Source organism: Hippoglossus stenolepis, chromosome 11 (assembly GCF_022539355.2).
Source record: "Hippoglossus stenolepis isolate QCI-W04-F060 chromosome 11, HSTE1.2, whole genome shotgun sequence".
In the NCBI taxonomy this organism is placed as follows: domain Eukaryota; kingdom Metazoa; phylum Chordata; class Actinopteri; order Pleuronectiformes; family Pleuronectidae; genus Hippoglossus; species Hippoglossus stenolepis.
This window is the reverse complement of record NC_061493.1, coordinates 18,639,043-18,655,415: the sequence shown is the minus strand read 5'-3', so window position 1 is coordinate 18,655,415 and position 16,373 is coordinate 18,639,043. Positions and strand designations below refer to the sequence as shown.

At 41.2% G+C, this 16,373-nt stretch overlaps 1 protein-coding gene across 2 annotated transcripts; it reads left to right on the top strand.

Annotated features, from left to right (window-relative positions):
- The first annotated feature begins 281 nt into the window (after positions 1 to 281).
- mfsd14a2 (major facilitator superfamily domain containing 14A2) lies at positions 282 to 15,355 on the top strand. Of its 2 annotated transcripts, none has more exons than XM_035169938.2 (12): positions 282 to 559; positions 3,696 to 3,785; positions 6,259 to 6,321; positions 7,078 to 7,205; positions 7,448 to 7,562; positions 7,746 to 7,964; positions 8,106 to 8,219; positions 9,268 to 9,339; positions 9,867 to 9,979; positions 11,290 to 11,387; positions 11,733 to 11,890; positions 11,999 to 15,355. In XM_035169938.2, the coding sequence occupies exons 1-12, from the start codon at positions 476 to 478 to the stop codon at positions 12,209 to 12,211; spliced, it is 1,467 nt and encodes a 488-aa protein (XP_035025829.1). In that variant the 5' UTR covers positions 282 to 475; the 3' UTR covers positions 12,212 to 15,355. The 2 variants fall into 2 exon arrangements, with proteins under 2 accessions (XP_035025829.1, XP_035025828.1); XM_035169937.2 differs by having other exon boundaries at positions 3,690 to 3,785.
- Positions 15,356 to 16,373: the final 1,018 nt, after the last annotated feature.

Sequence of the window (16,373 nt, the reverse complement as noted above, 5' to 3'; positions counted from 1 at the left end):
GCACAAAGGGATGAAGACAACATTCCTCTTCAGTGTTGTTATTCTCGCAGATCAGTGTTGTGAAGGAACATATTTACAAAGTAGAACAACTTGTTCATTACTCGGGCGCATCAGGCGTTTCCTTCTTGTTACCCGCGGTGTGACGTTGACAAATCACCATTTGCGGATCCGTGGCGGTGACGTCCTGTCTCTGAGCCAATCAGCCGCGGGGTTTGGGTTTGCGCGTTTAGCGGACGACCAATCGCCGAGCGGCGTTGCACTGAAGAGGCGGGTGCTCCGTCTGGTTGCGGAAGTCGCGTTGAAGTGAGGCGGGGATGAGAAATCATCGTTGAGTTAGCGCGCTGCTAACCGCTAGCTGTTGCCCGGAGCCAGCTGCCGAGCTGTTGTCGGCTAAGTGGCCCAGTCGGTGTGTTCTTCTCTCTGTCAACAGGCGCGACGATGACCCGCTGACACCAAGAATGGACATAAGTTAACAATGACGGGGGAGAAAAAGAAGAAAAAGCGGCCGAACCGCAGCATTCTTCTTGCAAAGAAAATTATAATAAAAGATGGAGGAAGTGTGAGTTAAATATTTATTTATCTTCGTTGCCCGGGCTTGTCACTGAGCCGCGCCGGCCCCGCGGCCGCCGGAGTTAGTCCGCAGCGCTGTTTATGTCGAGAAAACGCAGAAGTAAGAGGCGGCGTTCGATGGTTAGTACCCGGCAGGTCCGTTAGCTGGGACCGCTAAGCTAACGCAGCTAGCTGTTAACTAGCACGGGCTAACGTTAGCGGCCTGCGCTTGTGCTGGTGGTTTACACGTCAGCTCGGCTAGCCGCTAGCTGTGTTTTCCTCCATCGGCCGCCCTCGTATACAATAATCCAACCGCCCTCAACCTCACGTTATCCAACTTAAACCAGCTCTTTAAATTGGGGACACGTTAGGTTTGTTAAGTTCTGGTTAAAAATGTCCGTGTGGCACGACGAGGCACAAACAGCAGCCTGGTCAACGTTAGCTCGCTAGCATCTGTGTTAAACGGTGATTGAGGTTATTTTTCTACCCTTTTTACAATAGACTGACCGTGTTCAGGGCAAGTGTTGTACAAATACTACAATGTGTGAGAGGCAACGCATCGGAATCCTGTCGGATAAAAGACCCTTAGTCTTTACTGGTGGATAGATGGTACTTTATCTGTGGAAATTACAGTGTTGCTGCAGTTAATTTGCATAACACTGGGAAATAGTGAGGTAGTAAACAAACAGTGCAAACAAAGGCCGCATTTAAACTGTAAGAATACACAAAGTAAAGTATTAAACCGGTTGTGGACTATGTGCTGAAAACACTGCACACACGTAAATGTGCTATAATTTGTTGTGGATGCATCCTGTTATTGTGAGCTATGCAAAACCTTGAGAGCTCAACTTTAAATAGAAATGTAAATACCAGTGCTACGGTGTGAGATGTATTAGTGGGCTGATGTGCAACGTTTCATTCAACACTGGGTTTCGCTTGGGAGAATAAGCAAACACGGGTTTTAAGTCAACAACCCGGGCGAGTGAAACACGGACTGTCTCTGCTGAAGCTAACATCAGCTGTGTAGTGTGACGTGCTGTTTAACTGCTGCATGTGCTGCGTTGTGCACAGCGTGATGGTGCTGATGTGTGATGTGTGGTTAATTATCAGCCTGGGCCCGTTGGTCCTGGCACATTTATAACCCCCCCCCCCCTTTCTTCTTCGGTTCAATGACACCTGTGACCCAGCCAGGATGACACCGTTGCATAATGTTGGTTAAATATCAAGGCAAAGGGATTGTAGTGACCTGGATCATTTTAGATGGTGGAAGCAAAGATTGTCCCAAATTAGGCAGTGGGCAGCGAGTGAGTATGATGGGATTGTTATAAATATAGTGAGGTGGCAGTGTTGCTTATGTAATCGGTTGGATAGATATATACCAAACATGCTGGATATATCCATATGAAGGCACACAAAGTTGTAAACATAATGAATGGAACAAGAAACTTCTTTTTTTTCCCCACACACTAATGATCCAGTCCCACTGATGATAGTCTGTCAGCATCTCCGTCCTGGCTCTACTCCAACGAGGTCCTTAGTTCAGATTATTGTTTTTGCTCGACTGTGTTACCGCAGCTTGGCCTGACCACTCAGCCATTAAGATTTCACTATCAACATCCAGCCAGTGCATCTAATAGGCTTAGACGCTCACTAGTCAATAACAAAATGCGATTTTGAAAAAAATTGTGGCTGGGTGTCCATTCACTAGAAAGGAAGTTGCAACATTCATACGATGGAACATTGTTCCTCATTTTCTCCATGAAGCCGGTGGTGTGACCATATTGTGAGTTCTCATGGAACAAAAGGGGCGGAGTTCCTGTAGACTGGTTTTCTGGTACTATTTCATTCTCCCCACCTGCGGAAACTACAAACCACACATGTGGTTAAACCAGTAGCTTGTGTCCTGGTTGTTAGTCTACAGTCTCCACAATTATTACACCTTGCTGTGTTTCTTGCTAAGCATCGTGCTCGCTCCAACAAACTTTATATCTAGAAAGGGAGATAAAAACCTATTGTAGTTTGTGTTTTGCTAATTACAGATATAGATCTGTGGTTAAAGTGACCTAGTAAAGTATAGCACCAAATATTCAGATGTTGTACCTTTTTTTTTTTTAAACGGTATGATTTCAAGGAATTAATGGTATAACATTTGTTTTGTATATTAGTTTAATGTCTAGACTGAATAATTTCTCTTCTCCCTGGTTTATATCCTGATATAAACCAGGTTTGCTGGAGAAAGGACTAATGGGATGAACAAATACGTGTTAGACCTGATCATCAACAGAAAACACCACATTTTCCATTAGCTCTTTGTGCTACAACAAAACTTAACCATCAAACTGGTTCCAGGCCTCTGAATTGCAGATCACGTGTCAAATGTATTCAGCCATTCAAATAGAATTGTATAATTATGTAAAATAAAGTATCTTATTATAGACTAAATTGAGTGAAATGGCAGCCAAGTCTGATTATCAGGCTATAATGTCTCAGAAATAAGGTTAATGTTAATCATTTAAATTTCCATGTCAAACATTTACCTTAAGCCTGTGTTAAGCAATGAGCAATTTCTATATGTGCATGTTAATGTACCGACCGCTGTGCTTTTTGAGTGAGTGACTGCGTTTGCATGGACAGTAATATGCATACTATTGGCCTTATTCTGAGTAAGACATTATTCATTCGATTATGGTGTTTTACATAAGTTGCTGATAGATCCATTAATTTTCCTGTTTACGTGTTACAGTTGAAAACTCTATTGGTTTAACTAGGTTCATATTGAATGTCCATGTAAACAGTAGTTTTTTTGTTGTCTGCTCAGCTATGTACTGTATGTAATAAAAATTTACAGTGTAATTTCTAATCAGCATTTCCTTCAGTACAGATACTTCTTCTGAAGGTCCAGAGTAAAAAAAAAATATATACATTTCACAACTTCTTTACACGCTCTTACCCAACTATAGGTTGTTCCATAGGATCAGCCACCATCATTAGTATCTATTTCAATGCTGCCTAAAAATAGATCCCCAGTTCGAGGTTAATGTGCCAACACTAACAGGCTCTTTGATGCATGTTTGTTTGTTTTGATCCTTGTCAGCTAAACTCCTTTCTATCTATGTGTGTGTGTGTCTGTCTCCACCCAGCCACAGGGAATCGGTGAGCCCAGTGTTTACCATGCCGTGGTGGTCATCTTCCTGGAGTTTTTTGCATGGGGTCTCCTCACCACCCCAATGCTCACGGTAAGTCCGGCTACACTCGCTTTCATGTAGACAAGCCGTTTCCTTAATTGACATCATAGTTTGTTGTATATTCATATCCAACGAGTGACATTTCCTATTAAATCACTCAAGGCCCATCAGTGTCTATGAATAATTGAATCCCCAATCAACTGAGCAAGGTCCTGGGTGACATGGTTTTGTTTTTTGGTTCCTGTGTGCTGGCAGATGTTTTGCCAAGCTCTAATGGACTGAGAAATATGAATAGGGCATCAAACAGTTTTATTGTCTGAGCACCAGTTCTTTGTTGAAAAGGCTTATCACGGGGGTCACTGGTTTGTGGTGTCAGGCCACTGCACAGATGCCAGGCAAACCACGCGACACATCCACCTCAGTGCACTGCAGATTGGTCGGGTTCAAGCATTTGCTACAGGAAACTCCAACTGTATTTTTCAGAGGGGTTTTTTTTTTTGTGGTCCAAAATGTGACCTGTTCTTAAAGAAACTGCTTCCATCAGATAATCATCAGTCAATATTTAAAAAAAGAGTGATTGCTTTCTCTAAACGAGATCTGATGACAAGTTTTATTTCAAACCAGCACGAATAGTATATTTGTAGTTTTCAGCTTTCCTGTTTTTTTCCAGCATTTATTTAATTTTTTATTTTTATTTTATCTTTAGTTTCTTTTATATGCATGCTTTTATAACCAAAAGCAAATTACTTTGTGGAAATTTATGACTCAAACAAATGATGAGCAAACATCTGTGAGCCACATGGTGTGGACCAGACAGGCTTTTGTAATGCATACTTTCCAGTCTGTTGTTTGAAGAGGAGGTGGTTGTGTGTGTTTGTAACTGTCGAGCATTAATTACTTGGGGTTTGTTGCCCTCGAGATCCCTGGGCGGAGGCAGGATTTGCATTTTGGACTAATCAGAAGGCGCCTGAAAATGAGAGGGACTGCTTCAATGCTCCCAGTGAGCACACGGCTTCATTAGTATCCAGCAGCAACAGTCTTCACTGAGCATTCACAGTCTGTGTGTGTAACTGACTCCCAGAGGAAAAGAGGGGATTCTCAGCCATGCCATGAGCTTTACCGCTAAACAATAACCAGACCCTGTTGTTGAGTCTCGGTCAAGCTCCGCACGTCATGAATTAAATTAAAGACATTGTGGACTTTGAACTGAACGTCTCATGGATTTTTAACTATCTAAACAACCCTTGTCCCCTATGTATTCCCACAAAGTTAAAATAATATAGGAATGGCATGTCTGGCTGTAAATATCCTGAAATACTTAACCGTTGAGGTCTTTGCTTGTGGAACAGCAGGAATAAACTTAACATGGTCGACTAGAAAACGTATCTATATATTTTTCTATCTTCCAATAAAGGCGTTTTAATTCCCTTTACTTTTCCAAATAAAAAAATCTGGATATTTAAAATAAATAAAATGTAAAGGACTGTGTGGCCCTGCTGATGTATATGTACGGCTCTCTGAGACATTTCGAGCCTGCAGTAATATATTCAATTATAACAGAAAATACAAAATTTAAATCAGTTAATGGATGTCAGTAAATCAGATGATGTAACATGAATTTATAACCTGACATTCCAGAAAGATGTGGTGTAATAATAATATTACCCAAGTCTTAGTCTTAGCATTCCAGTGTCTGGCTTTACTCATCTTGACTGTTTCGCAATTGTATTCACTAAAAGTATAAATACATCATCACAGCATTTGGTACACACCCAAACAGGTCATGTATCGAAGCTCACCTGTCCTGTCGGGTGTTATCAAAACCCGAAACTTATTCAATCTCCCAATAAATGACACATCACCAACGTGTAGTGCCTCAGAACAGAAAACGGGTTGAGCACGACTCCTGTGAGAATCCAGGCCCTGGGCTGAAAATATATTTTCAGTTCCAGCTGTGATTGGCTAGAGGAAGGCCACTGGAAAGAATGTAGGGAGTTCATCACATGTCACATTGCTGACCAAAGAGTATGAGATATGTTCAGGGAGTAACAACTCCAAAATAGAAACCTGCCGATCTGTGACACAACATTTAGGTCGGCAGTGTGGGAACATTTTTGGTTATTCTGTGAAATTAAAAGGATTTAACACTCATGAGGAATGTCTATCATGTTTATCTCCAGTGTGATTGTAGCATGTAACTCCGTTTACATGCCAGTTCTCAACATGTGGGTCAAAGCCCTGTGGGGAAAAAAAAAAAAAAAAAATCTACACTATTTGTGTTTCTTCATCTTAGTGAAAATTTGCACCGTCTAGTTTTCTGTCTCAGGCCTCAGTGATAGAATCTATTGTTTTATTTCTTAATTTCTACCCTCTGTCATTTGTTTGATTACTTGATTTTTGCTCAGCGCTGTCTTACTTGTTTAACCTTTGAAAGTAAACAACCAGTGTAGGTCACAGTTTGAAACCTGAGGCAGACTGTGTGGATAAAGGGTTTCATGTGGTTTTATCTGTGTTTGTTCTCCAGGTATTACACCAAACATTCCCCCAACACACATTCCTGATGAATGGGCTTATTCATGGAGTCAAGGTAAGAGACAACAGTAAATACCTGCTGTAGTTCTGTCTCTCATGACGCCATTATAACGTAAACATGTGCAGAATTGCAACAGTTATACTTATTTGTTATCTTGTGTTTTTCTACCTATCAAATCTTTTCTATCTACTGCAAGTAATAACTTTCTGTGGTATTGACGTAAACACTTTCATCCACTTTAGACTTGATGAGAAAGGAAAACATAAGCAATAATGTACTTTCTTTATACTTTTGTATACCTTAATATCTTTTGTGGATTATTAAAATATTAAATATCCTACATCATTTGGTGCATTTCATGTCAGTTGTCATCCTTCTTTAGCACAGGGATTTTGTCTTGTTTTTATTTGCCCATGGCAGATTTTCTGAGCATGTGTGCTCTTGTTTAGTGTCGTCCTGCTTGACACTAGCTTAGTTGCATGTTAAAACCAAGAAGCTGTAGAGTAACCACTGTTAGTCAGTCGGCTAGAAACAGAAAAGTTCATCTGAAACACATTTTCAAGCGTTAAGGACCCTGACAGATGGTTTTCAGGAAGGAGAGAGTGTCTAAAGAAATCTTGTAATTATTTTAGATTCACTATTTATTTCTGTTTGTGAGCACAACTGTTGCGGTGTCTACAGTGTAAGTGTGAGCTTCTCTCCAGTTATCAATTCACAGTTTTGGGTTCAACAAATACTCTCTTCTCTGAAACATTCTTTGTACAGTTAATTCCAAGTCCTCCCCCATCTCTCTCTCTCTATCCCTTCCAGGGCCTACTATCATTTCTGAGTGCTCCTCTGATTGGGGCATTGTCAGATGTATGGGGACGCAAGTCTTTCCTGCTGCTAACAGTCTTCTTCACATGTGCTCCCATTCCACTGATGAAGATCAGCCCATGGTGAGTGCAAACACCAACACTTTTCCTCTGTTTTCAGTTTAATAGAATCAGTCTATGTCCATACAATGTTACAAAATAAATAATTATAAAGGTTATATGTTAGTTATATTGGTAACTTGATATTAGAAGCTTTAACCCCAATGTAAGTCATCGTTAAATATCTGCTGCTTTTACTGAAGTACAGTAGAGGTTTGGCTTTAGTTATTTTGTTTGTGCTGATGAGCAAATTTCCTTTCTTTCAGGTGGTACTTTGCCGTCATCTCCATGTCCGGTGTCTTTGCCGTCACCTTCTCTGTGATCTTTGCCTACGTGGCCGACATCACGCAGGAGCATGAGCGGAGCACAGCATATGGTTTGGTAAGTCGATGGCTGAGAAACACTGATCACCATTCTGTTAAACATAACCACTGAATAATTAGATCAGTATTTGTAACACTTTCCAATAGAGACCAAAACAGTTAATAAAGAACCTACCAATGAAAGGAAACATTGATCCCCTCATGTTTTGCTCACATCAGCTCTGCTCTCCTCTCCCTCCAGGTATCGGCGACCTTTGCAGCCAGCCTGGTTACCAGTCCGGCCATTGGAGCCTACCTGTCTGTGACCTACGGAGACACCTTGGTGGTGATCCTCGCCACGGCCATCGCCCTGCTCGACATCTGCTTCATCCTAGTGGCGGTGCCAGAGTCGCTGCCAGAGAAGATGAGGCCAGCATCGTGGGGGGCACCGATCTCCTGGGAACAGGCAGACCCCTTTGCTGTGAGTAAAATACCTAACCTAACAGTTGCTGATGATGGTGTTGCTTTTTGTCTGATGAAATAAGGAAGCCTGGTTAAAAAAGCCAAAATATTCATGTTTTAAATTCTTGTGACTAATTGTTCTTGCTTTCCTCTTGTCCAGTCTCTGCGTAAAGTGGGCCAGGACTCCACGGTGCTGCTCATCTGTATCACAGTGTTTCTCTCCTACCTCCCAGAGGCCGGCCAATACTCCAGCTTCTTCCTCTATCTCCGACAGGTAATACTCTGCTCTCCCTGTTTACTGCTTCAAACCAGGAAGGCCACAGAAATGACTGGATTGCAAAGACAAACATTGTTCAGACATGTTGAGAACACCTGCTACCACATGTGTCTGTCCGTTTTATACTCCACCAACTGTTAATACCAAGGAAATGGTGTGATTTTTGGTATCTTGGATCAATGTACGGTGAAGTTATGGTTCCTTAAAGAGGACATTATAATGTGTGACTGTTGTATGTGACAGATGAATACTTTAACCTTTTTAATGTTTCTAATATAAAGCTTACATTGCAACTGATAAGCTCGGGGAATGGCCTCGCAACAACTTGCTGAAATTTGTCGAACACACACTTTCCCTTACGTCGCTTTAAGATTAGATCTGCAGGTTTGCTGAGCAGCCGCTTTCAGTGCTTCAATAAGTCAAGCAAATTCATTAAGTGTCTCAGCAAAATGTTACCACAAGAAAACCAGCACATCTGAAAACACAAGTAGCCAGAAATGGACCGATTCAGAAGCTTATTTATAGACTGGCAGCAGCTGGCCGCTCTGAGATAGACTGACGAGGTGTTATCTCCCCCTTTTTTCCCAAACTGCTTGAACTGAGGGCTTCTAAGTCTGTGTAAACAATGTCAGTTGAACCAGTCGGGCAAGTCTGATACACAGAGGTTTTAAAAACCATCTTGAAAAGGACGGATAAGTTGCTCTAGCGAACATTTCTCACCACACCCTCATGTTCTCTTTTTTGCCAAAATTCTTTATTGTACATCTCTCCCGGTTCCTGGTCATATTTTATATACACCTCGCACAAGCTGCTCTGTCCCTGCTGCTGCCTTTTATTGCAGGAAATGAAGGTCAACATATTTGACCTAAATACGCCACAGAAGAAGCAGAGGAAAAAGAGTCCTTGTTATTGTTAGATGCAGAAAGTGATCACAAAAGGCTGCAAACAAACCCCTTTCTTTAATTTTGTGTTGAGGATCCTCATTGTCTTTTACGTGCACAATCATGTCCTAACCTGTGTTATCTTAACACATTCTCCCCCTCAGGTTATTGGCTTCACATCCGAGACAGTGGCTGCCTTCATCGCTGTAGTGGGGATCCTCTCAATAATAGCTCAGGTACTGGAGAAAACCCTCCTCCTGTTGTTGTTGATTTTGTGATACTGAGTCATCCTCTTTCTCTCTTTTATTGTGCATTTCCTTTATTGAATTATCACCAATTATTTCCTGAATGAATTAAACAATCATCTGAAGCTGCTTCCAGACATGCACTGAACTCTGATCATTTTTGCGCGACAGATGCAGATAAAATAAAAACACAAATGTATCCGGTGGAACTTCCATGACAGACAATAGATAGTGTGTACATAGAAGACAAATTTCTTCTCTTTTTTTGCTCCAAACCCAAAGTTATTCACTTCACAACCACAGACGACAAAGAAAAGCAGCAACTCTTAACATTTGAGGGGGTGAACTAGTAAAACTGAGTATAAATAATGTTGTCGATCGTGTTTTGTTTCTATCAACTATAAATCCAGCTCTTTGTCAGAGTCTAGAATGACGTGAAAATTTGATAAAGACTATTTTCTACATTACTTCATACCTGTGTTGCTGTCTTCTATAACCTGTTCACTGTGTCTCCTCAGACGGTTGTGTTGGGGATCCTGATGCGTTCAATAGGAAATAAGAACACGATCCTGCTCGGCCTTGGCTTCCAGATCCTCCAGCTGGCGTGGTACGGCTTCGGCTCTCAGCCCTGGTCAGTAACACACACACACACACACACACACACACACACACACACATCTTTATATTACATAGGAAGTGGTTAATAATAAGGTTTAATCAAGGAATAGGTTTTTTGTACCTTAAATGTCCATCACTGGTCACTTATGTATCTGTGGAGCTCAGACTCACAGGCCTGGTTGAGCATCATAAAAGTCAGTAGAGAGACAGTGAGTCGGCGTCACAGAGCGGATATCATCTCAAATGATGGAGGAAGTTCATCTAAGACGACAAAGAACTTCCTGTAACATGAAGCAAAACCACAGTCCTGTGTTGCTTCATTCAACTCAAGTCGAACACTGCACATTTATTAGATTAGATTAGATTCAACTTTATTGTCATTGCACAGAGTACAGGTACTGAGACAACGAAATGCAGTTTAGCATCTAACCAGAAGTGCCAAAAAAACAGTAAAAGTGCAGAGTATGTGCATATGTAAAGTGGAATATGTAAATAAATAAGATATGTACAGTCTGATATTGCTCAGTAGTGTTTTCCTATATTATAACAAACCTGAAACAATCTACAACTGGAAAAATAATTTGACCTAATACTCAATAATTAACCTTAGGCCCCAGTAAACATGTACAGATTTGACAGTTATCAAAATACTGTGTTTTCATGCTGTTCTAGACTTGAACTCCTTTGCTCTTGCCTCACTGTTGTTATTATCCCTTAAAAGACCACTAGAGGGGAGCAAATAAGAGTTAATCAGTGTTGCTTCAACAAGTTGGTGATGCTAAAATCTGACAGACTCTTAAAAAGGCATCATTCTTGAAGTTTTTTGAATTTATGTATTTGTTAAGTTTTGAAATGTAGGTGGGCAAATAAACTAGTTCAGGCTATCCCACTATCCCAGTTTAAGTACTAAATGTATTAATTTTTTCTAACTTGTAAGTTATGTAACGTGACTGTCACGTCTGTCTTTTGACTAGAAAGGTATTTTAATTGCCAAAGACTTTCTGCCAGAGGCTTAATGAAGTCAGGTGAGGTCATTTAAAGAGCCTCAGAGTTGGCAGACAAAGGAGGTCGTGCTGGTTAAATGGGGGCAAGCACAGGATTGTTGAAGGTGCCAGAATCTCTTACTGCTGGATAGAATCCACAGAGAGAAGTGAAGGGACACTTAACGAGAAAGAGAGAGAGCTAGAAGCTGCTTGTATGCATTAACCATAATATGCCATCATTATATACTATAATTCCCCTTCAAGGATATGTATGATCAAAATTGAGGGTTAAAACTACCTTTTGTCTCTATCTTTAACAAAAGCATGTTGTTGGTTGTAGGATGATGTGGGCTGCAGGAGCCGTAGCAGCCATGTCCAGCATCACTTTCCCTGCCATCAGCGCCATCGTGTCCCGTAACGCAGATCCAGACCAACAAGGTGAGCTTCTAGCTGGTTGTTTGAATTTATGTTTTGGGCTGCCTATTTGAAACCAAAACTATACGTGTTCAAAAGTGTTTTCTCCTGGTTTATGTAATTGGCAAGGAATCATTTTAGATGGTAATAGATATTCAACAGGACAAACCCAACCTTTTTCAGGTCAAAATCAATCTTGACATACCGACAAACAGACGTGATACACACATGGCCGTGACTTACACTTCTTGAGGACATCAGAATGTCAGATTCCCATCGCGGACACATGTCCATTAATCCAAATTATAGAAAAATATCACTCCAGAACTCTTTCTTCATTATCTTGTGTTTGCATGTGTCTGTGTGTAGGTGTCGTCCAGGGTATGATCACAGGGATCCGAGGCCTCTGTAACGGTTTGGGTCCGGCGCTTTACGGTTTCGTCTTCTACTTGTTCCACGTGGAGCTGACTGACACAGACGGCAATGAGAAAGGGGCCAAACTCAACATGGCCAACCCCACTGATGAGGTGAATATCAATGGGGAAAAAATGGCATTTGGGTCATTTACACAATACAAAGAATATGTTGCAGATACTGTAGCTGTGCTTAACTAACTATTTTTGCCTCCTCTGCAGAGTTCCATCATCCCCGGGCCTCCCTTCCTCTTTGGTGCATGCTCAGTTCTGCTGTCTCTGCTGGTCGCCCTGTTTATCCCAGAGCACACGGGACCCGGCGCGAGACCCGGCGCCTACAAGAAGCACAGCAACGGTGCACAGAGTCACTCCCACAGCCCCCAGGGCAGCGGGGCAGAGGGCAAGGAGCCTCTGCTGGAGGACAGCAGCGTATAACCTCAGCTAAGGAGGGGCTGACACCCTCTCTCCACCCCCAAAACCCCTGCACAAATGAACAGACACACACATTTTACCACATGGACACGCTCACACCTCAGGCACGCATCAGACCTGAGTGCCGCTGAGAGGTGCAAGTGTCTGTGTTTGTGTCCACAGCACAAAAGTGGGCACTCGTTCCTTAGCAGCCCTTTTGTTTTTTAAAAGCGGGGGACTTTGAGGACTCTCTAACGACCCTGCACAGAGAGTGTGTTGAGTTTATTTTTTTTGGGGCTGCAGTGGAAAGGTGTGTGTGTGTGACTTGGTTGAGCTGGACTCTTTGGTTTCTATAAAACGTGTGGAGCATACAGCAGCTCGCTCCCTACTGGTGCAACACAGAAGGGAAGTGATTTGGTTTAGAGTGTACGTTACTAAATCCCCGTGTGATTCCTCATATTCCTCCTGTAGCCAGCGAAGCGCCAACTCTGTCTGTCTGTTCCGACAGAAGCGCAACAAACAGTTAGTTGGACGCTTCGCTCTCGGTTTCACACAAGTTAACTCCTGTTCTGATGTCACCACAGCTCCAAGAAGGGAACACGGTTCTTCCTCTGAGCGCACACAGCGGGGAAGCACAGTAACTGTACACCTGAGGGCGGAGCCTCTGCAGGGCAGCGTTTGGAGAGGCTCTGCCAAGTCTCAGATAGGACGAGTCAACCAGTTCACTTAGATAAAGCTTCGTAAGACCACACTTTGTTTAATTGTCACACTTCTTACAGACGGGGAGTGTGCAACTGAGACCACTTTATTAGCGGAAACTGTTTTTTCAATGTTTACTTGCCATTCTCTAGATTAGTAGTACAGTTTGGGTTGTATATTTTTCCGTTTGAACTGAAGGCTAGTTGTGCTTCACGTTTTTATTCAAGAAACAAATGTTGCCTTGAAGTGACTTAAGATATATAAATATATAGATATTACGTAACCTGTATGAAGACCGAGGTCTGAGGAGGCTCTGTAATCATACGCTATCGCTCCCATCGGAGCCGTTACACATTTTTAATTCCGTTTTGGTTTCACGTCCTTCCCGTTACTTAGTTTGCTGATGTTTTATTGCCGACAGGGTGAAGGTTTATTTATAAAGCTTCTGGACCATTAGGAGCTGGAGCGTCGCTATCAGCATGTCAGTGTTGGCACTGACTGTTAATACGGACAAATATCATTAGGTTAAACGATATCAGTAATGGAGTTTGTGACGTAATGGACAAAGATTTGGACCGAGGTGACCGGATAAGAACGCTTTCATATTATCCCCGACATTTTAGATCTCTTGACCTGTAACTAACGTGGTAGAAACTTAAACATGTGAAACTCTGAAACCCGCATTCAATAGACTGCAGATTCTCCACAAGGGGGCGCTGTTTGCTCACTGTCAACCTGCACCACCTGTAGGACATTCAGCAGCAGTTGAGATCAGTAGATGCAGGAACGCGGAGCGCCTCCTGCAGGCGAGGGAAAGAATAGCTGCTTCAGTATTGGCAGATGCATCAGCTGCAGAATTTTTTTTTTTTAACAGCGGATGTTTTTGAGTTATTTTTCATTTGAGGTTAAAAATTAAACATCCAGTTTCTCTTTTATATATTTTTATCTATACAAACACTTAAAATAACAGGGTTCCCATTCTAATAAACTAAAGCTAACTGCTAAAACATTAAATATAATTATTCATCAAATTAAACAACTCAGAAAAATAACACATTTCATTTAAATAACCACTTTAACAACAGATTAAAAATAAGATTAATTCGTCCTTTTCATCCTCCAATAGATACTAAACCTTTAGTTAAAATTAGTGAAAATCCTTTAAATTTAGAGTTTATAATTTACATGCTAGGCCTTGGATCATTTTAAACTCAGATTTTCCCATTAGTCTTCTATAGATATAACCCATCAAACAAAACAAATCAAAATTTTTAGAAACATGCAAGAAGAAACCTCTGCAACATTCGGTGTCTGATAGTTTTCATGATTAGAATTTGTTATCTTTCTGCTCTGAGTCACGGTGTCTGTTGCTGCTGCTGTCGTCACCTTCCTCGCCCCAGGTCGGGCTGCAGCTCTGTAACCGGCTGATCTCGGCTGCGTCTGGTTCTTTTCGGTGCTTTCACACCAGTGGCGCTGTGTTCCCTTTGTTCACAGACTGTTAACAAATCGTAAATTGTTCCCTTCACGGTTTTCAACAGTTAATTTGAAAATGCCCCAAGTGCATTTAAAACAACCAAATTACATCCTGATCTGGTGAAGTCGTAGCTAACGGTGGGTTTTCGCGCTGCTTAACATCTCTGAAGTGAAATGTGCATCATGTGTTTTGTGCCAAATTTGTTTTTGGTTTGCTTTTTTCATACTGTGTGTGTGTGTGACTGTTCTATCTTTTTTTCTTATGTCTTAATTTTCTTTGGCTGAAGATGAGTTTTAAATCTTTTTTTTTTTTTATACTTTTAAAACTTCATACAAATTTAGGAATATTTGTGGCTAGATGGTGAATAACCAAATGTCTCTGTCTGCGTTTCCAGTCTCGGTCTTCACTTAATAACTTTTCATCATGGTTAGTTACATTTGATCAGCTCCGAGTCACTGAATGTCCGAATCCAAGCTGTATGCGTTGACCACGCTGCGCCCTCGAAGTTTCCACTCACCTGTCGCATAGTTTTTATTCTTTCAGAGGGGGTGTTACCTAACCAGAAGCTGTTGCTCTTGATTTAATCTCTGAATATCATTGTTTTTTGTTTTTTTTTTAATGCATCATTTCTTGGACCAACACAGTAAATTCCGATCCTTCATAAATTGGTAAGATTCTGCACCAGCCCCACGCAGATGACTGCAAATGTACAAAACTCACCTGTACGTACAGTAAATGTATATATTTAATCGCTCAAGGAGACGGCCGCCTCTTGGTCTATTTGGTTGTATGGTGCAATTATGCTCTATTTCTCAAGACTTACCTGCTAGCCACTCCTGTTTTTAGTACGACGTGGTTTGTGGCCTGAACCCCCCTCTCTGTGTGCCTAAATTTAGCCAAGAAATGAGTATGGCAACATAAGTAAATGGTGGTTATTATGTAAATATGGGAAACTAATGACAAACTATTTATTAAAGGTTTATTGTACAATGAAATGTTTGCTTCTGCCTTTGTGGGTGTTGGGGGGTGCACCATATGTTGATGTGAGAGCTGAAGGGTGTGTCAGCAGTAACCCAATAATAATCCTCGCAGTGATTTATTTAAAACAAGGATTCTAATCCTAAACCTAACGGCTGCTAAACCCTCTTTTACGTCTCACTAAAGACAGAATCCTTTTAGCTTTTACTCACGGTTCATTACACCAGACTTTTAGTTTCATTCTCCAACTTCTTCCGTTGGTTGTCGAGTAATCCTCCACTTTCTGAGATCTATTGTGGCTCGAGTGCTTTCTACTACCTACACACTGTCAACAATACACTCAGCCGGTATTAATGCACAGACCTAAGCTCATTTACTTTCTGTGCTCTGAGCCTTTCTTTATTAAAACCACATGCGGGCGTCTGTCCAGGGAATCTGCAGGTCTTAAAGAAGTCTGGAAAAAAAGCATTGATTTCACTTACCTCAAAAAATTATAATAATTCTGAAATATTTTCTTTAGCCTGTCGGAGGCGGTGGACCTTACATGAAGTAGAGATTTTTAATCCATCTGCTGCAGCTCATGTTAAATAATCCATTAACTATACCATTAGGAAATATTATCTGCAGTGGAAAAGTACTGTTACATCCCAACTGGTTTTAAGTGATGTCTTTCATATACTTACTGATATAATGGTTAAATAAATGGTTACCACTGAACAAGTGTTTACAAGATGATGGTCATTAATCACATAAGACTGAAAATTCATATTCTTTAATGCAGCTGCTGTCATGTTGTGTAGCTCAGATTGTGTCATGATGATTTATGAGCTGTCAGTTATAGTTTACTTTTAAATATATTTAAACTTCTATTCTCTGTCTGCACAGAAGTGTTCACATGTTGATCAAACATGAGAAGGATCCTTTATCTTTTTAAGTTATTGATCCGATTGACACTAATATTGTTAGTATCAATACTTTGGGAGTCAAGCTGCTCACATGAACCATATCAGTGTTGACCACTTTCATATCAACACT